General features: G+C 65.4%; 5 protein-coding genes across 6 annotated transcripts; 2 read left to right on the forward strand and 3 right to left on the reverse strand.

Moving 5' to 3' along the window:
• Positions 1-480: 480 nt before the first annotated feature.
• CHLRE_13g606000v5 (uncharacterized protein) lies at positions 481-6,665 on the reverse strand. The gene is made up of 17 exons (XM_043069878.1): positions 5,969-6,665; positions 5,526-5,608; positions 5,102-5,228; positions 4,756-4,884; positions 4,276-4,462; positions 3,971-4,098; positions 3,691-3,742; positions 3,435-3,523; positions 3,183-3,263; positions 2,866-3,035; positions 2,586-2,649; positions 2,302-2,377; positions 2,068-2,119; positions 1,853-1,950; positions 1,558-1,703; positions 1,147-1,253; positions 481-907 (listed from the first exon to the last, which is right to left on the reverse strand). The coding sequence occupies exons 1-17, from the start codon at positions 6,437-6,439 to the stop codon at positions 787-789; spliced, it is 2,181 nt and encodes a 726-aa protein (XP_042917853.1). The 5' UTR covers positions 6,440-6,665; the 3' UTR covers positions 481-786.
• Positions 6,666-6,757: 92 nt separating this feature from the next.
• CHLRE_13g606050v5 (uncharacterized protein) lies at positions 6,758-11,787 on the forward strand. The gene is made up of 12 exons (XM_001699030.2): positions 6,758-6,826; positions 7,002-7,114; positions 7,435-7,505; positions 7,798-7,931; positions 8,197-8,315; positions 8,592-8,758; positions 9,205-9,318; positions 9,554-9,670; positions 9,951-10,052; positions 10,374-10,565; positions 10,903-11,066; positions 11,259-11,787. Exons 1-12 carry the CDS (start codon positions 6,789-6,791, stop codon positions 11,404-11,406), a joined length of 1,479 nt encoding a protein of 492 aa, XP_001699082.1. The 5' UTR covers positions 6,758-6,788; the 3' UTR covers positions 11,407-11,787.
• Positions 11,788-11,790: 3 nt separating this feature from the next.
• Positions 11,791-18,635, reverse strand: CHLRE_13g606101v5 (uncharacterized protein). Its single transcript, XM_043069879.1, has 13 exons — positions 18,330-18,635; positions 17,628-18,147; positions 17,324-17,394; positions 17,075-17,087; positions 16,732-16,851; positions 16,326-16,409; positions 15,524-15,899; positions 14,987-15,087; positions 14,570-14,656; positions 14,115-14,215; positions 13,589-13,735; positions 13,193-13,346; positions 11,791-12,966 (listed from the first exon to the last, which is right to left on the reverse strand). The coding sequence occupies exons 1-13, from the start codon at positions 18,464-18,466 to the stop codon at positions 11,821-11,823; spliced, it is 3,057 nt and encodes a 1,018-aa protein (XP_042917854.1). The 5' UTR covers positions 18,467-18,635; the 3' UTR covers positions 11,791-11,820.
• A 58-nt stretch (positions 18,636-18,693) lies between these two features.
• CHLRE_13g606150v5 (uncharacterized protein) lies at positions 18,694-21,989 on the reverse strand. The gene is made up of 9 exons (XM_001699087.2): positions 21,682-21,989; positions 21,540-21,596; positions 21,372-21,439; positions 20,938-21,072; positions 20,644-20,725; positions 20,408-20,464; positions 20,058-20,270; positions 19,591-19,757; positions 18,694-19,432 (listed from the first exon to the last, which is right to left on the reverse strand). The coding sequence occupies exons 1-9, from the start codon at positions 21,904-21,906 to the stop codon at positions 19,162-19,164; spliced, it is 1,275 nt and encodes a 424-aa protein (XP_001699139.1). The 5' UTR covers positions 21,907-21,989; the 3' UTR covers positions 18,694-19,161.
• A 126-nt stretch (positions 21,990-22,115) lies between these two features.
• CHLRE_13g606200v5 (uncharacterized protein) lies at positions 22,116-27,703 on the forward strand. 2 transcript variants are annotated; one of them, XM_043069880.1, is made up of 10 exons: positions 22,116-22,254; positions 22,414-22,533; positions 22,748-22,822; positions 23,049-23,257; positions 23,595-24,411; positions 24,649-24,721; positions 24,958-25,241; positions 25,496-25,886; positions 26,071-26,295; positions 26,821-27,703. In XM_043069880.1, the coding sequence occupies exons 1-10, from the start codon at positions 22,192-22,194 to the stop codon at positions 27,219-27,221; spliced, it is 2,658 nt and encodes an 885-aa protein (XP_042917856.1). In that variant the 5' UTR covers positions 22,116-22,191; the 3' UTR covers positions 27,222-27,703. The 2 variants fall into 2 exon arrangements, with proteins under 2 accessions (XP_042917856.1, XP_042917855.1); XM_043069881.1 differs by having other exon boundaries at positions 26,074-26,295.
• Positions 27,704-27,903: the final 200 nt, after the last annotated feature.

A 27,903-nucleotide genomic window follows, 5' to 3' on the forward strand; every position in this document is an offset into this window, starting at 1 on the left:
GCAAAGTATTGCGACATGCTCTCCCCTTCTTCCAGCTGGAAGCAGCTGCGCTCCATGTCGCACTGCTGCAGCTTCTGAGCTGCAGAGGCCCGGAACAGCCCCTGAATGTACGCCAGGGCGGTGACGGCATCGGGGGCTTGCCACAGCTGCCGGGCAACGTTGGGCGTGCACGACGTGCGGAGCCAGCTCAGCGCCTGGCCGTTCTCGTCGGCCAGCTCGAGAGCAGTACGACCAGGTGGCGTCGAGGTATACAAATACACTCCCAGCGGAACCTTACGAGTCGTGAGGAAGTCATAGAGCTGTATGAGCCAAGTGAAATAGTTCGCAGCATCATCTTGAAGCTGCTTGAACTTGACCAGTCCCGAGGACGAGTCATCCATCCTACCTAGCTAGCGATAATAAGGCTTGCCAACCGCGAGCGAATTAACGACAAGCGGGGCTCATAACTTGTTGCGAAGTTGGTTCGGCAAGCCTGAATTGCTAGCGGGTGCGTTACACACGATGCAGCTACGCTGCCTGGCACCTTCGGTAGTCTGGGTATATAATGCGCATGTGTAGTTGACAGCAACACGCTTGGTCGGGGCTTAAGACCTCCCGACGGTCCGTGAACCGACACAATGCCGTACTGGCAGTCGGGGAGGCGCTACAGATGGGCAGACAAGGAGGCACTTCTGCCTGATCAGGGCAGGCGCCTCGCTAACTTCCCAGGGCCCCAAGTTCGGACCGCAGCTACCACCTCACCGGCAGTGCTGCCCGATAACCCAAATTACCAACAGCTGGCACCATCTACTGCTGCGCCTGTTGCGCCCGCTTGGCCTTGGTCCGCCGCGCCCCCGCGTCCAGGACCTCCTTGCGCAGCCGCACCGCCGCAGGGGTCACCTCTATGAGCTCGTCCTGGGCAACATACCTGCAGGCGGGCCGGGGCCGGCGGGTTTATGTTGCAGTCAGTAAGCACGGGGCCCTCCTTCTCGCGCTTGGATCGTACAGCACGGTACTGGTGCTACGGCCACCGTTTCTACCAGTAGTAGGTGAGCACACGGTCACTTGCAAAGTGTGACACTGCCCTGGTGCGGTATGCAGCTCCCGAAGCTTCCCTAGGAAGCCCCATTGCATCACCCCAAACCTCTAAAACACATGCACACGCACCCGATGGCGTCCTCCAGGCTCAGCAGCCGCGGCGCCCCCAGCGACACCTTGTCGTCGCTCTGCACGGAGCGCACATTAGTGGCCTTCTTCTCCTTGACCGGGTTCACCTGCGGGTTCGCCGGGGCAGAAGCCAGGGGACAGGGCACCAATCGGCGTTGCTGGCGTCTGCGTCACGTGTCGCTTTGCTGGCGTCTGCATCACAAATGACTCAGCCAGTGGCGAACACACATTCTGCTTATGATCCCTACCTCCCGTGCTGCGCACCCGCACGCCACGCAGCACACATCCTTCTGGCAGTTGGCTCTCAAGTTGCGCAAAACTCCGTGACAATCCTACCATGGCACCGTCCCAACTACTCGAGTCTCAGCAACTCAGTCGCCCCCACCCCAACACCCCCACAGCCCCACTCACGTCCAGGTCCTCCTCGCGCGTGTGCTCGCCCACGATCATGCCGCCGTACACGTCCGCGCCCGGCGTCACGAAGAACGTCCCGCGCGACTGCAGCTCGCCCAGCGCGTAGGCGGAGGCGCGGCCGTCCGCCACCGACACCATCACGCCTGTGCGTGCGGCATGCGGGACATGTGTCAGCAAGGGCACGCCTGATCTGACAGCTGTCAGCCGCAGATATGCACCACTGGCAGCAGTGCAGGAGGAACTGGGCTGCGCAGGGAGTGAGAGTTGAGCCCTTGCGGAAGCCAGAACGCACCCTTGCGCACGCCCTCCATGGGTCCCTTGTGCGGCGCGTATTGCAGGAACACGCGGTTTAGGATGCCCTCGCCGCGCGTGAGGTTCACGAACACGCTCCTGTGGGGGTTGTGATGGTGCGAGGAAGGTGTGCCGCCGTGCCGTGTCAGGCGAGGGTCGCCCTACAGGCCCAGAATGCCAGAGCAACCATATGGCAAAGCACAGGGAGCCACTCACTTGAATCCGATGAGGCCACGCGACGGCGCCACAAATGTGAGCCGCTGCTTGCCTGCGTGTCAAAAACACATCGTGAGCACCCAAGCGGAGTGAGCGGAAGCAACACACGAGCCGGTCCCCGCCATTCCAGGAGCCGACAACTGCAGGCATATGGCCTTCAGTTGCACGACTGCAGCAGCAGCACAGCCCCACCCCCACCCCCCACCCCCCACCTCCTGAACCTCCTGCACCCACCTGTCCCCGGCATGGGCGTCATGTCTGACAGCTCCGCCTTACGCAGCGACAGCGCCTCAATCACCGAGCCCGCCAGCTGCAGGCGGTGCGCACACGTGAGTAGGAAGTGATGCCGCCAGGCACGCCAGCCGCCCTCATCACCACGCACACGACACACTGTAATTGACTCCTCCGTCCCCTTCCTTCCAAGTCTTCCCCAATCTCCGCTCCTTCCACCTTCCTCCTCTCCATCCTCCCCTCCCTCCCCTCCCTTCCCCCCTTCCCTGCTGGCCGCTCCCCCGCACCTCGTCCGCCACCTCCACCATCACCTCCTCCAGCGGCTCAAGCACCTGGCCGCCCTCGCCGCGCCTGCAGGTAAGACAATTGTAAAGATGATGAGAAGCACGAGCGAGCAGAGAGGGAGCAGGAGAGGGAGCAGGAGGTGGCGAGGCACGGCCGCAGCCGCGAGGGCGAATTGCATAACACCACAACACCACCAATCCCACCTCCATCTTCAGCCCCAGACCCCGGGGACCCAAGCCGGGCCGGCCCCCCGAGCCAGACCCCACACCCGAGCCGCCTCACCTGAGCAGCACCTGCGGCGGCGACACCGCCAGCTCCGCGCCCTCCCGCCGCATGCTCTCAATCAGCACCCCCAGCTGCAGCTCGCCGCGCGCCTGCACCTCGTACCGCTCCGAGCCGCTGCCGTCCGCCGCCGGGCCCACGCGCAGGCTCACGCTGGTCTCCGCCTCCGCCTGCGCAACAGCAATCGGCGGCATACAGGGGTGGCGCCAAGCTGGGGTCTCAAGATCTAGCCTGGCGGAATTCCTGCCAAGTTCGAATTTGCACCGCAGGTGCGCAAAGCGGCTACCGCCCGCGCAGCACACATTGCAGTCGCTCACCTGCAGTCGCTCGCCGATGGCCCGCCCGGTGAGCGCCTTGCCCGCCCGGCCCGCTAGCGGGGAGTCGTTGGGGCCAAACACCTGCGCATGTGCAGCGGGGCGGTGTTGTGCCGTCAGGTAGGTTTGCTCCGGGGCAAACTGCAACTGCCGCAGCTCGTGTTTGCGGCACTTCAGTGCGCGGGGTAAGGTGCACATGGCGCCGGCCCCGCCGGCACAGCTGCCCCAACGAGCAACGGCCCAAGCCGCACGCACCATGGCCAGTGTGGGCGGGTCCACTCGCCCCGGGTCCAGCAGTGTGGTCACGGAGGGGTTGGCGATGGTGTCGGCAATAGCGGCAGAGCCTGAGGGCGGGTGGGAGCACGTACACGGCTTTGCAGCAGTGACACATAGTACAGTAGACATGTGGCACACAGCGGCAACGTGCAGCTTCCAATTGATTTGTGCTAGCATCCCGTGCAGCTGGCACGCCACGCCTATTCATCATCCCACGTCCCGCACCTCACCGCACCTGCTCCGGCAATGGACACGATGTCGCCGGCCACCGCCTCATCCAGCTGGATCTGCGGCGGGCGGCGGGCAGAACAGATGGCAATGTCAGCCACAACAGAAGTAAGCCCTGCCCTGTCAGTCAAAGTACACCTTACGACATCCTGAGTGCAAAGTTTAATTCGCCTGCTTGACATAGCAATCAAGAAGCCGCCGTGCGGGCCACTCACGGCCCACAGGACATACGCGCCCGCCCACACCGCCCCGGCCTTCTCCCCACCCCTCGCTCGCTCCCTCCTCACCTTGGCCATGCCTGCGCGCTTGCCGATGCGCGTCACCTTGTACTCGGCCTCGCCCACCGGGCCGCCCGTCTCGTGGCTGAGCACCCGCACCTTGTCGCCCAGGCGGACACGGCCGGCGGCCACACGGCCTGCATGCACAACCACGACACACACGAGGTGGCCAGAGCTCGCGCTGTAGACAGCAGCGGCTAAGCGACCAGGCCTTGACGGTCGCTCCCTCCCCCGGTTCCGCAGCCTATACAGCCGGTTACAAATTCGCGGGCCCACACACAAACACTCACACACAACGCCATCTATTCACCCACCTGTGGCGATGCGGCCGATATAGGGGTCGCGCTCTATCCAGGTGACCCCCATGGCGAACGGCTCCCCCACCATGGCGGCGGTGGCGGGCGGCGGCACGTGCGCCGCAATGGTCTCCAGCAGCGGCCGCATGCCGGCGTCACCGGGCGGCGCGGCGCCGCCGGGCGGCAGGGTGCGGCTGGCCCAACCCTGTGTGCTTGGATGCGACCGCGTTTGTGATTGAGTGAATGAGTGGACGAGTGAGTGTGCTTCACACAACCTCCAGACCCTGACGCACTCCGCTGCTTCCATCGCCGTTACACCCCCACGCTCCTCCCGACCTGCTGATTCTGGGTCTTGCTTTCTTTGGGATTGGAGCAAACTACAAACCCCGTCTGATGATGAACCGTTTTCTTTGGGCTCGCCCCCCCCCCACACACACACGCACACATACACACACGGCCCCCACCCCACCCCACGCCCCCCCGGCCCCTGCCCCCCACCTGCTTGGCCGAGGCGTACAGCAGTGGGAAGTCCAGTTGCTCGTCCGAGGCGCCCGCCGCCACAAACAGGTCCAGCAGCGAGTTGGCCACGGCGGCGCAGCGCTCCGGCGTGGCGGCAGGCCGGTCCACCTGTGTGTGTGGGGGGGGGGGGGCCGTGGCCGGTGTGGCCATGAATGTGGTGTGGTATGGGCGGTTGGGCGGTTTGGTTGGTGGGTGGTGGGGTGGGGTTGGCTTGGCGGGATGGTGAGGCTAGTGGGTTGAGATAGGGGGGAACTAGCACACACCATTTGTAAAGCTTGCATACGGCAGGAAGCCAGCCAACCCCCGCCCACCCACACGCTCGCACCTTGTTGAGCAGCACGATGGGCCGCAGCCCCCGTGCCAGCGCCTTGCCCACCACGTACTTGGTCTGCGCCAGGGGCCCCTCCGCCGCGTCCACCAGCAGCACGCACCCGTCCACCAGCCCCAGCACACTGCAGGCAGGCAGGCAGGCAGGCAGGCAGGCAGGCAGGCAGGCAGGCAGGCAGGCAGGCAGGCAGGCAGGCAGGCAGGCAGGCAGGCAGGCAGGCAGGCAGGCAGGCAGGCAGGCAGGCAGGCAGGCAGGCAGGCAGGCAGGCAGGCAGGCAGGCAGGCAGGCGGGGGAGCCCGCGGCAACGCAGGGGGCGGAAGAGGGGTGGAGCGTGCTTAGCCAGTGCAGTACAGCCACTGCGGCACTGTCGCGGTACTGTCCAAGATGGCCTGCCCGCCCGCCCGCCGCATGACTCGCTCACCGCTCCACCTCCCCTCCAAAGTCGGCGTGCCCGGGCGTGTCCACCGCATTCAGGTGGTAGCCGCCCCACGTGAAGCTGGTGACCTGTGTGTACCGGTATGTGTGTTGAAGAGCACAAGGAAAACATCACGCGTAGGACAGTGTATGTGTGTGTGTGGGGGGGGGGGGGTGGCGAGCAGCGGTTGGGGCGGCGGGGGGCGGGGGTTCAGGCGGGTGCCCCTGCCTGCTGTCCAAGGCCCATCCACACCCCACGTGACCTATCGCCCTTCATGTCGCTAGCAGCTGGCGGCTGGCGGCTGGCAGCGCAGCCGCCCATTTCCGCATCTGTATGCCTCTATCCAGCACGCACATCCCAGCAACCCCAACCACCCGTGCCAATCCACCAATATAACCGTCCGCCGTACGCAGCAGCCCAGCCCGGTCACCACCAAACAAGTCAATCACCTTGGCCAGGATGGTGATGCCGCGCTCCTTCTCCAGGCTGTGGCTGTCCATGGCTCGGTCCTCAGCGCTGCCGTGACCGCACGCCGCCAGCAGCCGATCCATCAGCGTGGTCTTGCCGTGGTCGATGTGCGCGATTATGGCAAAGTTGCGGAGCGTGCTCGGGTCGCGAGCGGCGGGGCCGTCGGCCGCTGCTGCGCCCGCCGCCTGACCGGGCGTCGACGTGTGCAACCCCCGCCGCTGCCACCAAGGCGACGACGAGCTCCACGGTGTTGTGAGAAGGGATGCGCTAGTATGGGTGTCTGGCCTCAAGGTGTTGGGGCGGTCGTCGCGCGCCGTTGGCGCGGCGCTCGCCGACAGGAACCTGATGGTCGCGACGGATGGCAATGCGCCCGCGGTGCCCATCGACAAGGCTGTGAGGCCTGTCTGCTCCACCACCGACGGGAGCGCACGTAGGAAGCACGCGCGCAACATTTCTCCTTGCACGCCCGGGCATCCACTCCGGGACGAGGTCGTCCCCGCTACAAACGTAGCTCTTCCAATGAATCTTAACATATAAATCGTTTTGGTGTGCAGACCATATAACCAACAGCACTTCAAAGCACACGAAGCTGAGTTCGCTTTTGCATAGTCATTCTTATTCCATTGTCGGTGATTTAAGACGATAGCTTACTGCGGAACCTTAAACCAACTTGAAAACCACGTGATCTACGCAGGGCGGGCACGAAAAACCTGTCCTCATGCGCCCATGCAAGTCTGGCTCGAATTCTCTTTCGTCTCGCACTGCAAAGTATAATTTCTATCACCGCTTCCTACATCCAAAATGCTCCTACAACAGCGACTGGCATCGCGGCCTGCCAGGTACATACTTGCGTTCCTTGTCGCCACACAGCTTGCGTGCGTGCGGGCAAACAGCCCAGTGGTATAAACCCAAATCCATATCTTTAAGTTGCAGCAATCCTGCCAAGCAGCACACACTTGGCGTGACTGCCGCGCGTGTGGTTGTGCTCGTGTGTGTGTGTGTCTCGGCACGCAGGGCTGCTGGCAGCAGGCGCGGGCGGCCCCTGCCCTTCCAGGGCAGCCGCCTGGTCTCCCACGTGGCCGCTGCCGCCGCGGAGGTGGCAGAGGCGCCAGCGGCCTCCACCTCGGGTGAGACTGGCTGGTGGGGGGGAGAGAGGGGCGGCGTGCAGCCGCGGGGTGGGGGCCGGAGGCGCCTACAGGCTACAGCCCCCGTGCAGGGTGTGCTGCGAGCACGGTGCACGCCTACCCGCCACATCCATGTCGTACTCCACGTTCGAACTGTTGGCAGGGCGCGTGAGATATACATGCGTGCTGCTTAGTTCAGCGCCGTTGACCTTGCCCGAACGCTTTTCCGCCGTGCCCACCGGTTGCCACATGCCGCCATCTCCCTGCCCTGCCCTGGCATGCCAAACCCCAAGCCCCCCCCCCCCGCCACCCACCACCCACAGCTCCTCTGGCCGGTCTGGACGGCCGCCCCAACATCGTGTCGCTGCTGCGCGCACGTGGCCTCATCCAGGAGGTGCGTGTGCCTGTGAGGGTTTGTGAGAGTGTGCGTGTGCGGTTGTGGGCAGGGTTGGCGGTGGGTACAAGCCCGGTGGCCGGCTGTGTGCCGGTCTTGGTCCAGGTTGCATCAGTTGGACCGAGATGGCGTCATGTGGGCCGTACGTGGACACACAACCCGTGCCAGAGCCCCATGCCCCCATCCTATGGTGTGTGCGCGCATGCACTTGCTCACTCGTTCATTTCTTTCATCCCTTTCTTCTCCCTCTCTCTCTCCCTCCCACTTCCCTTCACCCTGCCCCCATCCGCAGGTGACCAACACTGAGGAGCTGGAGCGTGCCGCCGCCGCCGGCCGCCTGTCCGTGTACTGCGGCTTCGACCCCACCGCCGACTCGCTGCACCTGGGCAACCTGCTGGGCATTGTGGTGCTGGCCTGGTTCCAGAGGTGGGGCTGCGTGGGAGCTGGGGTGGAGCTAGGGCGGAGCTGGGGCGGAGCTGGGGGGAGCTGGGGGGAGCTGGGGGGGAGCTGGGGGCGGAGCTGGGCGGAGCTGGGTGAGCGGGTGAGGAGTTGGCGGGGAGGGGAGGGAAGGGAGAAGTCGGGCGGGGGATTTGTTGGATAGGGTGGCCATGTGAGGCCAGGCAGCCAGCTCGCAGACCCCGTGCTGGCGTTGACGCGTCTCTCACTCGCCCGCCCGCCCGCCTGTTCCCAGGTGCGGCCACGAGCCGGTCGCTCTGCTGGGCGGCGCCACGGGGCGTGTGGGCGACCCCAGCGGCCGCAGCACGGAGCGCCCCGTGTTGAGCGAGGAGCAGATTGAGCACAACGTCACATGTGAGTGGCGAGGCGGCGGAAGGAGGGAGGGAGGAGGAGGAGGAGGAGTAGGGGAAGGAGGAGGAGGAGGAGGACGAGGAGCAGCAGGGGCGTGGGGGGTTGGGAGGCTGGTAGTCAGGGAGCGCGGATGTGTATTGTACAATTAGGGGGCCCGCTGTGCGTGTGGCATCATATGGCTGGGATGCCAGCAGGTTAGGTGCACGCACACGGCGCCACCAGACGCACCATACAACTGAAATACTGAGCTTTGCCTTCTCGCCACGTACACACACGCAGCCATCGGCAACCTGCTGCGCGGCATCCTGGTCCGCAACTCGCCGCCTGACGCGCCGGCCGTGCGGGTGCTGAACAACCTGGACTGGTTCGGCAGCATGGGCTTCCTGACCTTCCTGCGGGAGGTCGGCAAGTTCGCGCGCGTGGGCACTATGATGGCCAAGGACTCGGTGAGGAGCGGGGCGGTGGGTGGGATGGGTGGTGCTTTAGGGGGGGCAGGATCGCTTCAGGGGGCGGGATTGATTGGACACTGCAAAAGTACCGTGGACGCTAGGACACAGCCCATAACGAACGGCAAGAGGACGACAGAGGTGGAAGGAACCCCTCAGTCGAAGTGCGTTCGGGTTTTGTGCTAGGTTGCCACTTGCCAGGCGCGGTGGCGCAGGTCTGGGCAGGCTCCCGGAGCGCACGGCTTGTGGGCCGCCCTCCTGTGCCCATGGCGTCTGCTCCCTGAGGGCGGCTGCTGTCCACTGCATCCAGCAACCCCAATCCCTGTGGTAAAATGTGATGATCCTTAGTCGCTCACACGCTGCACCCCAACTTCCCGCCTGCCTGCCCCCCTGCCTGCTCCAATTCCTGCTTGCCCGCCCGCTATCCCTGTCATGGCGCTGTGCAGGTGCGCACGCGCATGGAGAGCGAGCAGGGCATCTCCTTCACCGAGTTCACCTACCAGCTGCTGCAGGGCTACGACTTCGTGCACCTGTGCCGGGAACACGGCGTGCGAGTGCAGGTGGGCGGCGCGGGCGGAGGAGTAGTGGAGGCGGGAGGGCGGGCGGGCAGGCGGTGTGTCGTGCAGTAAGGCGGGGCACGCAGCAACACCAGCAGGCGCAGCGGCAGCGGCACGACGCCGGCATCGTGATGTTGGTAACATTCCTATATGGTAACAATTTTTTGATGTACCTTCAGTGCACCCGCATGCCTAACCCCCGTGGCACCGGCACCGGCACCGCCACTGGCGCACACAGATCGGCGGCAGCGACCAGTGGGGCAACATCACTGCCGGCACCGACCTCATCCGGCGCCTGCTGGGCGGCGAAGACAAGGAGGCGCCCGCCTGCTACGGCCTCACATTCCCGCTGCTGGTGCGGCCGCCTGCGAGCTGTAGCGGGGCGCGATGGAGAGGGGGGCAAACCGGCGGTTGTTGGATTCCAGCGGCATGACTGGAGTTGTGTGTGTGTGTGGGGGGGGGTGTTCGCAAGGATGTTTGGAAAAGCGGTACAGGATGCATTGAAAACTGCAGACTTTGGGGGGGTTCCCGAGCACAATGAAATAGGTGGCTCACAAACACGAGCGCGCAGGTGCACATGCACTCGTACCGATCGTTACAGCATCATGCACGGCAATGCTGCGGTGCGCCCGCAGGTGGACAGCGAGGGCCGCAAGTTCGGCAAGTCGGTGGGCGGCGCCATATGGCTGGCGGCTGAGCGCCTCAGCCCCTACAAGTTCTACCAGTACCTGTTCCAGGTGGGTGGGGTGGGGACTTTGGGGGATGCGTGCGGGTGCGTGCGGGCCCTCAAAATACACGCATCACATTCACCCCCCATGGTGTCGGCCCTCTCTGGAAGGCCCTTGTGCGCTACGCACACACATACACACACTTGCTCTAACACACACACACACACACACACACACACACACACACACACACACACACACACACATGCGCATGCACATGCACATGCACACACCGCCCCCTGTCAACATCACCTGGTCTTACCAATAACCTTGCTTGGAACGCCACCCGCCGTCGCCTTCCTCTCGCCCCTGCCCCTGCCCACGCTTCAGGTGACGGACGCGGACGTGGTGAAGCTGCTCAAGATGCTCACCTTCCTGCCGCTGCCCGAGGTGGAGGCGCTGGAGGCGGCCATGCGGGCGCCCGGCTACGTGCCCAACACCGCCCAGAAGCGGCTGGCGGAGGAGGTGACGCGCTTCGTGCACGGCGAGGAGGGGTTGGCGCAGGCGCTCAAGGCCACAGAGGTGCGCGGGGGCGGCGGTGGGGGGGGGGGCAGCGGGGGGCCGCTGTGTGCTTGCGGTAAATGGTCGGGAGGTGGGGGGGATTCATACGAGAGCTGGGGAGGTTGGGAGGTACCTGGTCGGATGCGTGTGGGCGTGGCTTCTGCCGCGTGTGCCTCATGCACAGCGTGGCACGAGCCCGAGCCGCCGTCCCTCCCCGCCCCAAACATCTCCACCCCGCTCCTACCACATTCTTTTGCACCCTGGACTTTCTGTGCTACCCGCTGAATCTGGTGCACCACCCGTCCCACCACCATGCCCGCCTCCTCCTCCGCACCCCCCGCACCCCCCCCACACACAGGCGCTCAAGCCCGGCGCCGCCACGCAGCTGGACGCCGCCACGCTGGAGGAGGTGGCGGGCGACGCGCCCAGCGCCTCGCTGCCTCGCGCCTCGGTGGCGGGCGCCCCCCTGGCGGACGTGATGGTGGCCATCAAACTGCAGCCCAGCAAGAGCGCCGCGCGCAAGTGGGTGGGAGCGCAAGGAGGAGCGGCGGGCTGACGGGGGTCTGCGCGGGAGTCCGTGTGTGCTTGTCCGGCAAGTCCGCAGCTTCTTGTCGGTTTGGTCAGCGACTGCGTCCTATGGCTTACCTCGTGTCTTCCCTTGATCTCTCAGCTCCCCTTCCACTTTCCCTACCCACTTTCCGCCGCTCCATCCAGGCTGATCAAGGGCGGCGGTGTGTACCTGAACAACGCCAAGGTGGTCGAGGAGCTGTACGTGGTGCGGCCCGAGGACCTGATTGACGGGCGGCTGCTGCTGGTGGCGGCGGGCAAGAAGAACAAGATGCTGGTGCGCATCGTGGACTGATGGGGGCTAGGAGGAGGTGGAGCGCGGGCGAGCGGTGCGGCTGTGGCGGTGGCGGGTGTGGTGGAATGGTGGTGGGCTGTGGTGGTCTGGAAGATGCGCTGGGCTGTGATGTGATGGTGGAATGCGATGGGCTCATCGAAATGGAGACAAGTGGACTGTGGAGAGTATGTCCAGGGGAGAGGTAGAAGGCAGGAGTCATCCGCATGCCGACAGCGCGGACGCTCTGTAAACTGATTGTGGTCGAAACTCGAAACCCGAAACTTGAAAGGGTGATGGACAGGGGTGATGAAGGGGCATGGCAGCCCAGGTGCGGCGGTCTGGTGGTGAGAGCGGAAGAGCGCATACGCTAGATGCGCCACATTTGGTCAAGTACACACCTGAAGTACATGAGGTTCCTTACACAGCGCCACACGCTCAAGGCGCGCGAGGGGCTGGGGCCACTCGGTTCGATGCCCGTCCCCCGCTGCCACTGCGGCGCCAGCGTGGCGGCAGGCAAGCTACAGCGCCGCAGCCCCCACCACTGCCACCACCACCATCGCCACCGTCATCACATGCCAGCGTCGGCCCCTGTTGAGCCTTCCTTGCTCCTGTCGCTGCATCCACGCCCGATGCGCCAGCTGTGCAGCTGTCGTTGCTGTTGCTTTCCTCGCCGCTGCCGCCCGTTCCTTTGCTGCTGCTCGGCCTCCGCGGCCTCACAGCAACTGAGGCTGCATGCTGCTGTCCGCTAGGTAGCGGTGCTGGCCCCAGAAGCCTCGCCGCCGCCTCTCCACCGCTTGCCATCCTGGTGTTCCCGCAACCCTCGTCACCCCTACTAGAACCTTCACCATCAACGGGGCCCACGCCAGGCCCGCAGGCATGATCAGCATCGGGCGCTCCGCCGCTGCCGTCGCCGCCGCCGTGGCATTTGTGTGCTCCTGACCCCGCGGCCCCTGCGGTTTCACTCTGAGGCACAGCGCGCTGAGCCACTGAAGCCGGGTGAGCTCCCTCAGCTGCTGCTGCTGCTGCTGGCAACCTCGCTGGCGCGGCGGCGGCAACTGCTGGGCGCCTGCCGCCCTCGGCCACTGCTGTGTGCGGCGCATCCACCCCGCTGGCCTCCAGGGGGTCTGTAGGGTCGGCCGCAACCCCTGCTGCTGACGCCTCGCCACCACTCACGCCCTCTGCACCAGCAGTCCTGCTGCCGGCACCCTCCGCAGCAGCAGGCGCCACCGCCGCTGAACTCTGTGTCCCCTCTGCCGCTGCCGCCGCCAGCTCCTGCGCATGTGCCGGCATCGCATCAGCCACCGACACGACATCCCGACCCTGCGCCGGCGCCTGCCGCGTAACCTCAGCCTCCGCCGCCCTAACTGCCTTCGCCGCCGCTGCCAGACGCGCCTCGTGGTCCGCCAGCTGCGCCGCCAGTCTGTCCACCAGACCAGACCCGCCGGGTCCTAGCGCCGCCACGGCCGTGGTGTGTGCCGCACGTGACAGCTGGGCGGCTGCGGGCAGGCGGCCAGTGGCGGCCATCTGCCGCGCGACGCCGGCCAGGGCGTCCGCCACTGCTGGGTGCTGCGAGCCAAAGATCTGCATCATGCCACCGCCGGGGTGGTGCCGGGGTGATGATTAACACGGTGTATGATTGCTGGACTTGACTGCACTGATAGGCCCCCCAGAAACTGACTGCAACCCGCCGGCTATCTTAGCTCACAGCCCCATCCCGCTGGGCCGAATACTACCACAACCAACATCAACAACAACGACAAACACCATCACCAGGCCAGTCACACATGCACACCAGCCCAGCCCCCACCTGCCGTGACAGCACCGCCGCCTGCGTGAAGTGCTCCTCCGCTTCCGCGTGCCGCCCGCGCGCCTCCGCAAGTTTGCCCAGGTGTGCCCGCGCCTCAGCCACCCCCTGGTCGGGCTTGCCGCCCGCGCGGCGGCTGTAGCCGGCCAGGGCGGACCTGGGGGCAGGGAAGGAGTGAAAGAGGCAGGGCGGCCGCAACGCAAAGATAAAGAACGGGCTGCAGAAGGCACACCTGCAAATCATGCGTTGGCAGTCCCGAACCCACCTCTCCGTGTCTCGTGTATCTGGTGTCTTTTTGGGAATGGTGGAAATAACCCCATCCCACCCAACGCTCGCGAGCCACCTCCAATTTGAGCGCACATGTCCCGCCACCGCATACTGCAGTACACCAGCACTCACGCGAGTGTGGCCTCCGCCTCGTCCGCCCGGTGCGGCCCCTGCTTGCCCACCACCACCCCCAGGCTGAGGGTGGCCGCCAGCACCGCCTCCGTGTGCGCCGCGGGCGGCATGGCGGCCTGACGCTCGCCGTAGATGACCAGCGCCGTTCTGTGATGTGTGATGTGTGTGTGTGTGTGCGTGTGTTGATGGAATGGATGTATGGTAGGGGGCACAGGTAGGGGCACAGGTAGCTAGGGGCACAGGCAGGCGGCATGTTGGGGCACAGGCAGGCGGCACAGGTGCGGGCTCAACAAGGCAGCAGGCACAGCACAGCGCCACGCAAGGTCGAAGCAGCCGATGACGGTCCAGTGCAAGCGGCGAGGGCCATGATGTGGTCAACGTGGTGGCACAGGCACGTGCAAGCACTCGGCCTTGGTGCCGCCTCCCACCCACCCCACTTCCGCCCCGCAAACACATAGCCCAGATAAGGCAAGGCCGCTGAGTACAATAGCACTGCCGCCGCCTTCCCCTCTTCCGGCTATCTCACTTGAAGTGCTGCTCCGCCTCCGCCCAGTCCTCCCGCCAGAAGGCCAGCAGGCCCAGGTCGTTCAGCAGGGCGGCCGTGGATTCGTGCCGGGGGCCGTGCACCTGCACACGCCGACAGCACGTGCGCCGCACCTCACCACAACGTGAACCACGGGTTGCGTGCCGCATGCCGCCTACCGTGTGCGGCCCAGCGCCCATGCCCGGCTGCACATGCAACCCACTCAGAGGCACTCACCGGGGGCAAAACGCGCTCCCACACGCTTCCCCTACATGCGGCTACCCCCAAAGCTCAGGCCGCATACAACACGCCCGCCCCAAACCCTTTGGGCACCGAATGCCACACACTCATGCCCTCACGCAGCAACAGCCACAGTACCACCAGTCCGCTGTGACACGTGCGCCCATCCGCTCTCACCGGCCGCCCACCCGGCTGCCGACACCCGCCCGCCCGCCCACCTTGACGCTGAGCTGCAGGGTGGTGTGCAGCACCGCCCGCGCCTCCTCCAGCCGGCCCTTCATGGGCATGAGGATGTTGGCCAGGGCCTAGGCGGGGCGTGGGAAGGTGGGGGAGGCGGAGGTGGAGGGAGAGGTGGAGGCGGAGGGGGAGGTGGAGAGTAAGATGAAGGAAGAGACGGAGACGGAGGGAGAGGGGCTTAGGAGCGGACAAGGAGCGCACTGGTGGCCATAAACAGGGCACGCGGCAAGTCGGAAACACAGCAGCGTAGGAACCTCGCCCGGGCGCCTTTCGGGCTGCTTTCGGATCGAATCGGAGTGGGAACGACTTGGCTCCCATCGACCGGGCGCTGGTCATTGAGCTGGGGCTCCTAGCACTGCACCCATGCACCCCCGCCAACACAACCACACCACACGCACCTGCAGGCACGCCAGGCTGTTGGGCCCGCCCCCTCCGCCCTCAGCCGCCGTGAACAGACCCAGCGCCTCGCGAATGAGCATCTCGGCGTCCCGCAGGTTGGCTGGGCAGGGGGCGGGGAGGGGGATGAGTCGCACCAGGCACGAGTGCGGGCGCGTGTAGTGTCTGTGTGTGTGTTTGTGTGTGTGTGTGTGTGTGTATCTGCGTGCGCGCGCGTGTGTGTGTATGTGTGCGTGTGTGTGTGCGTCGTTTCCTTGTGCATCTCCAACACACCGAGGGAGCTTCACAGCATGCGGCTTATGTGTGTGCAGCGCTGCAGTGGCCCAACCTGATCGGGTGAGTCAAGCCATCGTACACGTGTCGTCAGTGTGCCGCTGCCACTGCCACTGCCGCGACTAGCAAGGAGCGCCATGCTTTCATGCAGTATCGTACATACAGGCGACCCGAAGTCGCACGCGCGTGCACATGCATTGCAACTGGGCCGCACTCTTAACTGCCTCCGCACCGGGCCCAACCGACGCGCGTGCGTGCCCACGTACCCACAAACTGGAGCATGCGGGCCGCACGGAAGCAGGCCGCCGCGCCGCTCAGCAGCGCCGCCCCGTCAGCCGGACTCAGCGGCATGGGCTCAGGCGGCGGCGGCGGCGGCGGCGGCGCTGGGGGTGTCGTCAGCGCCAGCGTAGCGGTAGGTGGCTGCGCATCTGTGCCGGGGACAGCCCCAGGACCAGCACCAGCGCCCGCCTCGCTGCCTCCCTCCGTCACCGCCGCCACAGCCGCTGCCGCTGCAGCCGCTGCCTGCTGCTCCCGCTCCCTCTGTCGCAGGGCGCTGATGGCTTCCAGGATGGGCTTGGCGATGGCGGAGGCGGCTGGCAGGGCGGCGTTGGACTCAATGACAGCGCTGTCCACCAGCGCACCCTGCACACACACACACACACCCACACACCCACACACACACAGTCACACACACACATACACACGCACACACGCACACATGCACACACACACACACGCGGGTGTGTTGGCAAGCCACACATGGCGTAGGATCCCCCGCCTGAGAGGGTGAGAGGCTGGACGCCGTACGTGCGACATGCGCGAACAAGCTGTGCACCTATGTCAACCCGTCCTTCCAGTCTTATTGTGTTTGCGATGCACTCATTTCAACCACTGCCTTTACCGCCTTCAACGCCACCTCCACAACCGGCATCCGTCGCCCCCACCCCCTCTAAACCCCCTTCCCCCATTATCGCTTGCAACTGTCGCCTATCTGCGCTCCTCTTGTTTGGCTTGGTTGGTTTTGTTTTAGCTGGTACTCACGACCACCACTACCGCCCTCCCACACACCTTGATGTACACGTTGAGTGCCGCCGCCCCCATGCTGGCATCCACCTCGGCCAGGATACGAACCCGGTCAGACTCCACCGTGGCCTGCAGGAGGGAGGGAGGCGTGGAGGAGGCATGGGGCGTGGAGTCGTGGAGGGGGCGCAAGGGATCAAGTGCCCAAGCCCAACGAGTGGCTGAGATTGAAACTTGCCTCCCGTTCCAACTGCACCGGGAAGCAGTACCTGACATAGCCCACAATTAGGACTGGCGTTTCTAAGCCCCTAACAGACCATGAGAGCGAACAGGACAGTACAGGAGAGCCTGGGCGCGGTAACAGGACCAGGTTTGTGACTGGAAATGGTGATGAAATCGCCCCACCTCCCTCATTGCTGCCACCCTACCCGCCACCCAGCGTCACACGACCCACCTCCGCCGCCCGCACGTCCAGCCGCACGAACACGCCCTCCAGGGCTCCGTAGTTGACGGCGGTGGGCGGCGCCACCACCCGCAGTCCGCCCGTGCCCTTGTACTCCGCCGTCTTCCAGGCCTGCATTTGCGAAAGGGGCGGTAAGGCGGTGGGGAATGGCTGCAGGGGCCCGTGGGCCAGGGAGATGCAGGTAGGTGACGGCGCTTAAGGTTTCGATCACACAATGCCAATGCTTGGCATGGCAGCGCGCGCGCGTCTTCTGCAACCCGATGCAGCGGATGCGCCCTGCAAGCCCCGGTGAGGGGCAGTACCTGACCCCCCCCCCCCCGCCTCAGTGACTCACCTCGTACAGGCACCTGGTGGCGGCGAGGGCGGTGGGGCGCCACACAGGCACGACATGCATGTGTGAGGTCCGGACCACCGGTGGCACCGGCAGGCAGGGGCGCGGCACATGCGCACGTCAGCGCACATAAGTTTGCACAGCTGGGAACGCCTGTCAGGCTACGGCATCGGCCACCAGCCACTCAAATGCACCGCACCCACAGAAACCCCTCCACACACAACACACAAACACGTACACTCCCACACCCACCAAATGCGTGTCAGAACTGCGCCCCCGGCGTCCAGCAGCATGACTGTGGCCTCGCTGTGCTTGATCACATTCTGCGGCCGCACCACATGACACAAGCAATCATACCCGTATCCGGGTGAAAGTGATAGGTAGCAGCCATGCATAGCTCCCTCAGCAAGAAGCTATGTCTCATAAAAGTGACATATCCAGGCAGCGCTGCTGTGTCGCCTGTGTAGCTGCGCACCTGGCTCGCCCGTTGCCATTTCGCCGCCCCTTCCGCCCCCCGCCCCAACCCCACCCAACCCCAGCCCCCCCTACGGCCTACCTGTAGGTTTGCCAGGTCGTCTGCCTGCGTGGTGTTCGGATGCTGGTTGACTGCGAATATGTCCAGCCACAGGAATACGCTTGATGCCGGTGTTGGCGGTGGCGGTGTGGTTGTGGCCGCCTCGGCCGCGGCTGCGCGAGCCGGTGGCCCGGCGGCGGCGTGCGCGGCGTGCGGCTCCGCCGACTCTGCTGCCGACTCTGCGGCTCCATCTGCGGCTCCGGGTGTTGTTGTTGCTGCAGCTTCCGCATTATCGACAGGAAAAGTGCCACATGGGCCGTTTGCGTTCGGCAGGGGTGCAGGTTGCGACACTGATGAGGCTCCCGGCTGCTGATCCCGTTCCTGCGCCGTCTGTGCCTCTGTAGCCCCTGCCGACGCCACGGGTGCCGCCGGCGCTGCCGCGTGAGATCCAAAGCGCTGCACCAACACCGCCACCAGCTCGGCCCGGAAGTTGCAGCCCCAGCGGTGGGATATGAAATAGGTGGAATGGCCCACGTGGCCGGCGGGGACCAGGTCCACATAACTGCAAGGGGGGCGACCAAAAACGGTCAACGGCGGTTTTGGGCCGACACAAAACGCGCGTGTTGCCCTAGTGCTTAAATCCTATCCAGTCATATGTGTAACAGGTACCAGAGCATACCGCAGCTGGGGCGAGGGCGCGGGAAGCAACTTCACTGACAAAATAACATGCGTGCCCGCCCTCACCGGCATTTTGCTTCCGCAGTAGCCGGCTTCACGATATGCTCGACGACGTCAGATGTTGTGTAGTGCTCTGGAATGCTCGAAGCAAACTCCACAAGGAATTGCAGGCTCACGGCACAGTCCCAAACGTTACGCGCCATTTATGCATTCATAGGAAGTGGATAACCCATAGCAGAGCTAGAGCCTCAACCCCCGTCGCGACGAAACAACGAGGCGTCTGTAGTCGCAATTACATAGTGTCTGGTGTGAACGGTGAGAGTGTGGGCTCTGATGAGCGCGCGTGTTTTGGTTGTAGTCGACCAGTACAGGCGCATTAGCGCATACACGCATTGCATTTGTGCATTGGAGCCAAACACTGGACGAGACATGGCGTTGGGTTTTACACGCGGCCCTAACTTCGGCTGTCGCCGTCTTTGACAGCCATCAACTCTAAGCCGGGCAGCCTGATGACATGACCCTTGCACAATCCAAGCACCTGGCAGTCGCAAGCGCGCGCTATATACACTGGACTCCGCTGTCCGTTACACCGCCGAGCCAGTTCACACGTTGCGGCGGCATCCTTGGCGGCATCCCCACTTTCATGTACCGTATGCATGAATGGCGTGGAATGGCGCTTACTATGAGCGCAAACAGCAGCCATGTTCTGCCTTCATAGGCATGCCCACATGCACATGCGCACACCGTGCCGCCAATGCAAAAGGCCAGCAGCCTAGCATACCTCAAAGCCGCAGCACTGCCGCCTGCCAATCCAACCGCGTACGAGGACGGAGTTCACAGGAGGCTCATAGATGTTGGGTTGTATATTTTAAAAGTTTGATGAGTCATGCAAGTTGGACTAATCGTTCTTCTTCTCGCCCGAGCCCTTGCTGGCGCCCACCATGCCCGCCACGGGGCACTTGGATGCGCCAGTGGTGGCGCCGCCGTGCGCGATGGGGCACTTGCCGCCGGTCGCGCCCGCCTTGCCGCCCGCGGGCTTGACGGCGCCGCAGTTTGTGACGGGGCCCACAATCTTGATCTTCTCCCAGGGGATGGAGTGCTTCCGGCGCTTGTGGCGGCGCTTGTGCTTGATGGCCTTCTTCTCAATGTAGGCCAGCTCGTACAGGTACCTGACAAACGCGAGGAGCGACACAACTCAGTCGGGTACCACACTTTGCGGTTATAAGCCTATAACACAACAGCCAGGCAGACATTTACGAGCGTTGCCATGGCTGTGAGAGAGCTGCCGCGCTGTCAGCGAAGAAAGTCTGACGCGCTGCTCACTCACCAGATGCTTGTGATGAGGGTGGCCATGGCGGTGATGGCCGCGAGGCCGGCGGCCCACATGAGGCTGTACATCTGCTCCGCCAGGTCGCGCTCGATGCCGGGAATCATCTTGCACAGCCGCGAGCCCTGGTCCGTGTTGCTGTACCGGACACACGCCACGTCCCGGAGCTGTGTGTGGAGCAAGGGCGGGGTGAGGAACGGGTGAGAGCGCACGACACCGCGTGCAGCGGGAGGCAGACCCCCGCCCGACCCCCGTCCAAACTGTTGGCGTCCTCAGCAGCCAGCGGCGACACATCAACAATGGTTTGCGGGCCTACGCACGACCGCTTAGCCAACACTTGCACTCTCAGCTGCCATGTGATGCGCAGCCACAACGCCGCGACTGACCGCCAACCCATTTCCCGTCCAGCCCTGTCAGCTCCTCCTCCCCGAACAGTCCCCACGGCCCATTCCCCCTCCCGCGCCCACCTTGGCGTCCACCACGGTGGGCTGGAACACCACGCCGCACGTGATGACCAGGAAGGCGCTGTACAGGAACAGGCACGCCGCCTGGCTGAGCAGCAGGATGCGCTTGGAGCGGTAGCGCACCGCTAGCAGCAGCCCGATGAAGCTGGCGCCCAGCAGCGCGGCGCCCGCGAAGGCGGCGTTGGGCCACACGCTGTTCGCCAGCACGCCAACGACCTGGCAACGAAGGGGACAGCCGCAGAGTGACAACGCTGCGACAGAGCTGTGGGTGAAGTGCGTCCCGGGAGCTGACGTGTGCGCGGACTGCATTGCTGCTGCCCGGGCTACCGCCAGCATAGCTCCCGCGCCCATACCTTGCGGGTGGTGTTCACCGCCTGCACCGTCAGCCAGAGCGAGTAGCCGCTCGTCGCCTGCAAATGACCGGTGATGCCAGGGCTGGGTCAGTCGAGTGACACCCTACATGGCAGGGACCCATACGGTAATGCAGCCTCGCGCTTGCGCACCCGCGCGCCCCGCCCTTCGCCACCCGAGGTCCTAGACAAGGCACACCGCCCAGCCCAGCCGCCCCAACCCGCCGCCCCGCCCTCACCAGGGCCGTGTACGCGGTCCACTGCAGCGTCTTCTCCGCGGGCGTGCCGTACCGGGCGTCCTCAATCCACGAGTTGGCGCAGCTGCACGACACGAGGTAAGGTTGCAGCGGACGCAGGACACACATCAGGATGGTCCAGCGCGGGCTCGCTGTGGCATAACGACCACGACCCCAAGGTCACACCGCCATTCGGTCGCGCAGTCGAGACACAAGCTCTGCTGCGGCCAGAGCCCGAGCATGTCCTCATCGTAATGGCCGTTCGTCCCGCCAAGGCTCTCCATCACCCTAACACACCTGATGATGGAGCCCAGCGAGTCCACGTCGCTGTCCAGGTCGGACAGCTCGCTGCTGCGGATGGACAGGTCGTCCAGGTCCGAGTCGGACGGCCACTCCAGGTGCTTGTCCTTTCTGGACATGATGGCGTCCAGCCTGTGTGAGTGTAAGCCATATGGAAATGTGGGTCAGACGCTGAATACGCACAGGGTACATGCATGCTCTGAGAGCATGGCTGAGGGCTAAGCGAGCGGCAGCGGGGAGCACGCACGCAGTGTCAAGGCGTGCTAGGAGTGTCGGGTTCCGGGTCGGAGCCCGGATGTGGCGCCGGAGGTGGTGTGACGGCGAGCGTTATTTCGGAGAGAGTACTTATGCACTCGTGGCGGGTCGCACGCGCGCAAATTTGGAGCCCAAGTACAACCCTGCCCGGGATCCTGGTCAGCCGGCGGGCTCACCGCTTGCGGGCCTCGGCCCTGAGAGAATCCTTCTTCTTGGCGAATTCTGCCTCACTCTTGATTTGGTTCTGTGAACACAGAAGACAGCGTCGTTAGCGCCGGCCGGGCATGTGGACCTCTGCCAATTCGAGGCCCTTTCCGACGCCGCACAACACCCTCCACGCTCACCTGGTAGAACCAGGACACAGGGTCCTTCTCGAAATCAAATTCCAGCTCCTCGGGAGCCTACAGGCAAAGATAGCGCCGGGGTAAAACTTACGTGACGCTCGAACGCATGCGCGCAGAACTCTCTCGCCCTCCGAGCGCTCACCTTCTTCTTGTCCTTCTTCTTCTTGGCTCCGCCAGACGGCTTTATTTCCTCCACTGGCTCATCAGCGCTGTCCTTTTTCTTGGACTTTTTGGACTTCTTGTCCTTCTTCTCGTTGCCCGAACCGGTGCCCTCCGCTACCTGCTCCTCCTCCTCATCCTCCGTTGGTGTGATATCCCCCAAATCATATTCACCGTCCTCAGCGGTGAAACCAAACGGGCACGGCATCCCGCCCGCGGAACTCTAGAACTTCAAATCAGGGCTACGGTAGGTGCCCAATCCCTGTGAACTAGTATTTGTTATGCATGAGTTACACCGGTGTAATGCGGGATACTAGACACGGACTTCCGACAGAGTTAAAATTTAGCAATTCCGCCTCATCCGGCTTTGTCATTCCGGTCGTCGCTTTGGCAAACCCTGGGCAGTGTTACTTAATTGATGACACCTTCATATCCGTAGCACACTGCAATCTTACGCGTTTAAGGACTGGCTTGGCGACTGGCGACCACCGACATGGAGCCGGCGGGAGGCGCGCCGCCCAAGGAGTTTGCGCCCAAAGTCGCTTGGGACCCTGAGGTGAGCTGTGGGGACATTCTTGCTGCACGGGGAGAGCGGGGGAACCGCCCCAGGATTGGCCGCAGTCTCCGGTTGTGGGGGCCACAGCCGGATCCAACCTCGCACCTGTCCCCCACTGGGCCCTTGATGTCTCCTGCCCCCCTCGGTGCCGTGCCTCAGGTCGAGGCCTACCTGCGGGGGGCGCTGGGCGATGAGCGCTTCGAGCGCGCAGCCGCCGCCCTGTGCCGGCCGCCGCGTACGACGTGCCTGCGCGTGAACACCCTGCGGACCACGGCTGAGGTGGGGTGGGATGTGGTGGCTGGGGTGGAGGAGGAGGCGGCACGGCCACCGCGCCGGGAGCACAGCAGGGCCGCTACGCAGGGCTGCGGACCACTGTGGCAGCGGCTGAGCAGCCGGGCATCGGAGCACATGCATCGTGTGAAAGGCCACCGTATTTTCATACCCACCTGACCCGTACCTGACCCGCCCCGCACTCGGTCCGGTGGCCCCGCAGGAGGTGGTGGCGGCGGTGCGGCGGCAGCTGGGGCCGGAGGCGGCGGAGGAGGGCGTGGTGAGCATCCACCCACAGGTGAGCTGACGACCTGGCGTGTCCGCACAGACTGCGCCAGACCCTCTCCCCCTTCCAGGCACATGTCTCCTCAGTTCTCATGCCACACCGCAACGCAGGAGCTGCGCACGCCTCCCCCTCCCCACCGCACCCACCGCACCCCACCCCACACGCCATGCCCCTTGCTCCACGCCCCATTCCAAGCTTCAACACCTCACACGCCTCTCGCCCCTCCCCCGCACCCCAGGTGCCCTGTGCGGTGCTGCTGCGCGGCAGCGGCCCCCACGCTGTGGACTACGGCGCCGCGGGCGGGCGGGAGGTGGTGGTGAGCCGCAGGGCGGCGGAGGCGGTGCTGCGCGGCGCGCCCGTGTACGCGCCCGGCGTGCTGGCGGCCAGCGGCGGCGTGGGCCGCGGCGACCTGGTGGCGCTGGCGGCGGCGCGGGAGCGGCCCGGCACGTGAGCGGGAGGGCGGGAGGGCTGCGGGGGGAAGGAGGGGGAGGAGGAGGAGGAGGAGGAGGAGGAGGAGGAGGGGGAGAGGAGGGGAGGAGAGGAGGAGGGAGAGCGGGAAGGAGGGAGAGGAGGGGGCGGGCACAGGGGGGATAGCCGTGGGGAGGGGTGAGTAGGGGCTGGAGGAGGGCGGGGTGCAGGAGGTAGCTAAGAGCAGGATGGACACGCGGGTGTAGGGCTTTATGGTCGTGGTCAGAGCGGGGGCTAGCGCCGTGTGCCACTGTGTGTGTATGTGTGTGTGTGTGTATTTATGTGTGTAATTTTGTTGGGTCCGGTCGCCGCACAGGGACACGCCGGAGATCACGCGGGGCACCACCCTGTACGACTCGGCCCGCGCCCACACAGCGGCGGCGGCGGCGGCTGTAGGTGATGGAGCCGCGAATGCGACGAAGCCGGATGCGTTGTCAACAGGCATGGGCGTGGAGCCGGATGTGGTGGGCATGGCGACCGTGCCGTGCGGGGCAGCGGGAGGACCGGCGGGCGCAGCAGCCGGGGCGGCCGGATTAGCAGCACCCACTGATGTAGCGGCAGAAATAGCGGCGGCAGGAGCGGCCGCGGGGGAGGCTGCTACTACTGCTGCAATGCAGGAAGGGGAGGGGCTGGACGCAGATGGGGAGGGGGAGGGCGCCGCTGCGGGCAGCGAGGCAGGGGCCCGGGACGGAACGGCCGCCGCCTCCACGTCTGCGGGGGCGGCTGAGGTGGCCGCGGCGGCGGCGGGGCCCTGCGGCGGCGCAGAGACGCTCTCGGTCCGCGCGCGGCGGAGACAGCGGCACCGGCAGTACCAGCAGCAGCAGCAGCAGGGCGGGGCGGGGACGGTGGAGCCGCTCAGACACAAGGGCCGGCGGCAGGCGGAACAGGCGGGACAGGCGGCTGCAGCGGCAGACGCAGCGGTGGACGGGACACGGCCGACAGAGGCTGTCCCGGACATCGGCTCAGGCCCGGCCTCCGCCGCGGCCGGGCCCCACCACCACCCTCACCACCAGCCCCACCCGCAGCCGCAGCCGCTGCCGCTGCCGGCGGGCTGGACGCCCAGCAGCCAGGGCCCGGTGCCGCCGCGCACGGGCCTGTACGTGGGGCTGGCGCGGGCGGTCATGGGCCGGCAGGTGGGCGCACGGGCGGGTCCGGGCGGCATGGGCGGCACGCGTGTGTATACTTGTGTGCCGCCTGCACGGTATCCCGGTTTTCTTACTGCAATGCACCCTACCCTGCCGACTAGTCACCACAGGACTCCTAGGCCTCACGTGTGTCTGTTTCCAACCCAACCCACGCCCACTGCACGCCACACATCCCCCCCTCGCTTTTCCACACATCCTTGCAACCCCCCCCCCCCCTCTTGCCAGGAGATGTTCCGGGCGCGTGAGGGGCTGGCTCTGGAGCTGGTGCAGCCGGTGTTCCGGGTGCCGCCCGCCGTCAGTGAGTGCAGGGCGCGAGGGGCGGGGGCGGGGCGCTTCTGTCACTACAGGATGGTTCCTGGGAGTGTCCGGAATCTTGTGAGGGTCGAGTAAGTGTGGAGGCCAACACTCCGGCACGCCGGTGGGGACCTGCTCAGGGGACCCGCACCTCCTGCAACCACCATTCCCCGCCCCTGCCCCGCTGGTCCGCCGCGCCCTCACCCCCTCAATCCTGCCCTGGACCCTCACCCCCGGCAGGCGGGCTGCCCCCGGGCTGGGTCATGCTGCAGAACCTGCCCAGTGTGGTTGCGGCACTGGTGCTGGCGGCGCCGCTGCCCGCGCCGGCGCCGACACCGGCAGGAGGCTCGGACGGAGGCTCGGAGGGGGGCTTGGGTGGCCAGCCCGGCGGTGGCTGTGGTGGTGGTGGTGGCGGCGGCTCCTCGAGGCCGGGTCTGGCTCCGGGCATGCGCGTGTTGGACATGTGTGCGGCGCCGGGCGGCAAGACCACCCTGATGGCGGCGCTGATGGGGGACGTGGGGGAGGTGCGTGCAGGCGTGCTTGGGGTCGGGGTGGGAGTGGGGGTGGGGGTGGTGGAGAGGGGGGAGGCGGGGGGTTGGGGCCCCGGTGGCAGCGGGGCATATGCGCATTATGGCATTATAACATGCATTTACAGGCCCCAAGCCCAGGGCAAGGCTCTTGTAAAATGGATTAGTGGGATTGAAACCCGCTGCACTCCACCGGCTCCACCCTGCCGTTGCCTTCCCCATGTGCCCTCCACGCCCGCTGTGTCCGCCAGGTGGTGGCGTTCGACCGCACACACGCCAAGGTGGCGGAGGTGGTGGCCCTGGCCAGGGAGATGGGCGCCACCTGCATCAAGGCGCACAAGATGGACGCCGGTCGCGCACTCGCCCTCCCGCCCAGCGCTGCGACCACCGCCGCTGATGCCGCCGCTGCCGGCGGTGCCGGCAGCGGCGGAGGCCAGGGCGCGGCGGCGGCTGTGCATGCGGACTCGGCAAAGGGGACCTCAGGGTCCTCCGCTTATAGCGGCCAGCGGCAGGAGCTGCAGCCGGGTCAGCAGCAGCCGGGTCAGCAGCAGCCGCTGTCGGACAAGGCCCGGCTGCGTGAGGAGCGGCGTCGCGCCAACATGCTGCGGCGGGGCATCACGCCGCCCGAGCCGGCCGCCGCAGGTGAGGCGCCCCGCATACCGCACACACTGTTGCCACCCTGATCACTGGCATTGCAGGCTTCCCTGCACGATGGACATCTCCCCCCGCCGTGCTCAACCGCTGTCCTCCTCCCCCACTCCTCCTCACTCCTCCGCACTGTGTATCAAATCCGTGTCCACTCCACCTGCACTCCTCCTCCTCCCAGCAGCCGCCTCCGCGCAGCCCGGCTGCTTCCCGCCCGAGTCCTTTGACGCGCTGCTGCTGGACGCGCCCTGCTCCGCGCTGGGCCTGCGGCCGCGGCTGCAGCAGCAGGCGGGCGCGCTGTACCTGCGCCAGTGCGCCGCCGCGCAGAGGCGACTGGTGGACGGCGCGGTGCGGCTGCTGCGGGTGGGCGGGGCCATGGTGTACTCCACCTGCACCATCAACCCCGGTGCGTGCGCGTGTGTGTGTGATGTACCGTATAATGTGGTTGTGGGGGGGTTGTTTGTGCGCGCGCGCGTGTGTGTGTGTGTGTGTGTGTGTGTGTGTGTGTGTGTGTTACAAAAGAGCACAACGGAAAAGCGCAAAGACTGTGTATGCGATGCGATGTGGTGTGTACATCTCTATTTAGTTGATTTCTAATTAAGGGAGTTTGCCAGCTGCTGCTGGGTGTGGGCTGTTGGCGTTGTGCCACAACCCGCCATGAGATCCGCCGCCTGCCCGGCACCAGCAGGCTGCTGCAGTGTCAGCGAGCCGTGGGAAAGGATGACGCAAACCCACATGGGATGAGAGCTGACAGCAGCAACCAGCAAGAACAACCTCATTTCTCTTCGTGCTTCCTAACACACACCCGGTACACACACATCCGTCCACGTATTTTCTTTATGTTTCCTTATGTTCTCTGATACACACCTGCCCACCCCCACCCTCAGTATCCTGTTCCCAGTGTTACTGACCTTGCAACCCTCACCCCCAGGCGAGAACGAGGCGGTGGTGCGCTACCTGCTGGACAGCTACGGCGGCTCCATGCGGCTGGTGCCGGCGGGGCCGCCCTTCCTGGGCGGGCCGGGCCTGGTGGGCGCACACCCCACACAGGCGGAGCCGGGCGTGCCGCGGGCGGCTGCAGCCGCGGCTGCGGCAGCTGCGGCGGCTGCGGGCGACAAACCCGGGGCCGGCAGTGGTGGGGTGGGAGGTGGTGTTGATGGCGTGGGTGAGCGGTGGCTGACGGAGGCGGAGGCGCCGCTGGTGCAGCGCTTTGACCCGGCGGCGGGGGCTGGTGGCGCTGATGGTGAGAGTGAGGGGGCGGACGTGGCGGCGGACCACATCGGCTTCTTTGTGGCCAAGTTTGTCAAGACGGCGCCGGTGCCGTGGGAGTAGCGGCGGCGGCGGGGAGTGGGTCAGCAGGGCGCTTGGAGAGTGGGGGCTGCAGGCGGAGCTACAGGCGGGGCCGTCATGTGCTAGTGTCAGGTGTGTGCTGCTGGCGCAAGGGGGCTGTGGCACGACAGGCAGGCGCACGCCGCACGGGGTTGTCGGGGCGTGCCGGACGGAGCAGCTCAAGGCTGCGATCGCGGCCCCGCCGCCGCATCTGGAGCGGAACGCAGAGATGTGCAGTGCAGTGCAGCGGATGCGGGTGGATATGCGCAGGATGGCAGTCTGAGCGCCGTGAGCAATGTTACTGTGATTGCGTTTTGAAACGATGCATGGCACATTCAGACCACAGTGGAGGCTGCAGTGGCCAGAGACTCGAGAGGGCTTACACATTGCAGGCGCAGCGCACACATCAAGTACGCATGACATTACACTCATGCGCTTCATCCGCCCTCCTCCAATGTGTACAGCGCCTGTAAGAACAGCAGATGGGAAAGGGCCATGCCGCCATGGGCGCAAAGGGCATGCACCGAACCCGGTGACCTCCAGGTGCAGTCAACTCGTCTCCAGTCCGCACTCCGCAGCCTGATGTCGCCAGTCCCGTGCCTTGAAGTTCGCGGCGGCGCCGCGCGACCGGAGCGCCTGTAGCACCGCAATCCAAGAACCCTTCGGCACCCGCGGCGGCAAAGGC

This window comes from Chlamydomonas reinhardtii, chromosome 13, assembly GCF_000002595.2.
Source record: "Chlamydomonas reinhardtii strain CC-503 cw92 mt+ chromosome 13, whole genome shotgun sequence".
Classification (NCBI taxonomy): domain Eukaryota; kingdom Viridiplantae; phylum Chlorophyta; class Chlorophyceae; order Chlamydomonadales; family Chlamydomonadaceae; genus Chlamydomonas; species Chlamydomonas reinhardtii.

What these genes read in the sequence shown, in the direction of transcription:
- CHLRE_13g606050v5 (XM_001699030.2), top strand. Translation starts at nt 6,789, where the DNA reads ATGCTCCTACAACAGCGACTGGCATCGCGGCCTGCCAG. An exon ending in GATTGAGCACAACGTCACAT is followed by an intron (nt 8,316 to 8,591) that starts GTGAGTGGCGAG and finishes ACACACACGCAG; the next exon opens with CCATCGGCAACCTGCTGCGC. An exon ending in AGCAAGAGCGCCGCGCGCAA is followed by an intron (nt 11,067 to 11,258) that starts GTGGGTGGGAGC and finishes CGCTCCATCCAG; the next exon opens with GCTGATCAAGGGCGGCGGTG.
- CHLRE_13g606000v5 (XM_043069878.1), bottom strand. Translation starts at nt 6,439, where the DNA reads ATGTTGCGCGCGTGCTTCCTACGTGCGCTCCCGTCGGTGGTGGAGCAG. An exon ending in TTTGGAGGGGAGGTGGAGCG is followed by an intron (nt 5,229 to 5,525) that starts GTGAGCGAGTCA and finishes GCCTGCCTGCAG; the next exon opens with TGTGCTGGGGCTGGTGGACG. An exon ending in TATCGGCCGCATCGCCACAG is followed by an intron (nt 4,099 to 4,275) that starts GTGGGTGAATAG and finishes TTGTGCATGCAG; the next exon opens with GCCGTGTGGCCGCCGGCCGT.
- CHLRE_13g606200v5 (XM_043069880.1), top strand. Translation starts at nt 22,192, where the DNA reads ATGGAGCCGGCGGGAGGCGCGCCGCCCAAGGAGTTTGCGCCCAAAGTC. An exon ending in CCCTGCGGACCACGGCTGAG is followed by an intron (nt 22,534 to 22,747) that starts GTGGGGTGGGAT and finishes GTGGCCCCGCAG; the next exon opens with GAGGTGGTGGCGGCGGTGCG. An exon ending in TGATGGGGGACGTGGGGGAG is followed by an intron (nt 25,242 to 25,495) that starts GTGCGTGCAGGC and finishes TGTGTCCGCCAG; the next exon opens with GTGGTGGCGTTCGACCGCAC.
- CHLRE_13g606150v5 (XM_001699087.2), bottom strand. Translation starts at nt 21,906, where the DNA reads ATGCCGTGCCCGTTTGGTTTCACCGCTGAGGACGGTGAATATGATTTG. An exon ending in AGGGCCGAGGCCCGCAAGCG is followed by an intron (nt 21,073 to 21,371) that starts GTGAGCCCGCCG and finishes ACACTCACACAG; the next exon opens with GCTGGACGCCATCATGTCCA. An exon ending in CGGTGAACACCACCCGCAAG is followed by an intron (nt 20,271 to 20,407) that starts GTATGGGCGCGG and finishes CTTCGTTGCCAG; the next exon opens with GTCGTTGGCGTGCTGGCGAA.
- CHLRE_13g606101v5 (XM_043069879.1), bottom strand. Translation starts at nt 18,466, where the DNA reads ATGGCGCGTAACGTTTGGGACTGTGCCGTGAGCCTGCAATTCCTTGTG. An exon ending in ACTGCGGAAGCAAAATGCCG is followed by an intron (nt 18,148 to 18,329) that starts GTGAGGGCGGGC and finishes CCCCCCTTGCAG; the next exon opens with TTATGTGGACCTGGTCCCCG. An exon ending in GAGGCGGAGGCCACACTCGC is followed by an intron (nt 13,347 to 13,588) that starts GTGAGTGCTGGT and finishes CCCTGCCCCCAG; the next exon opens with GTCCGCCCTGGCCGGCTACA.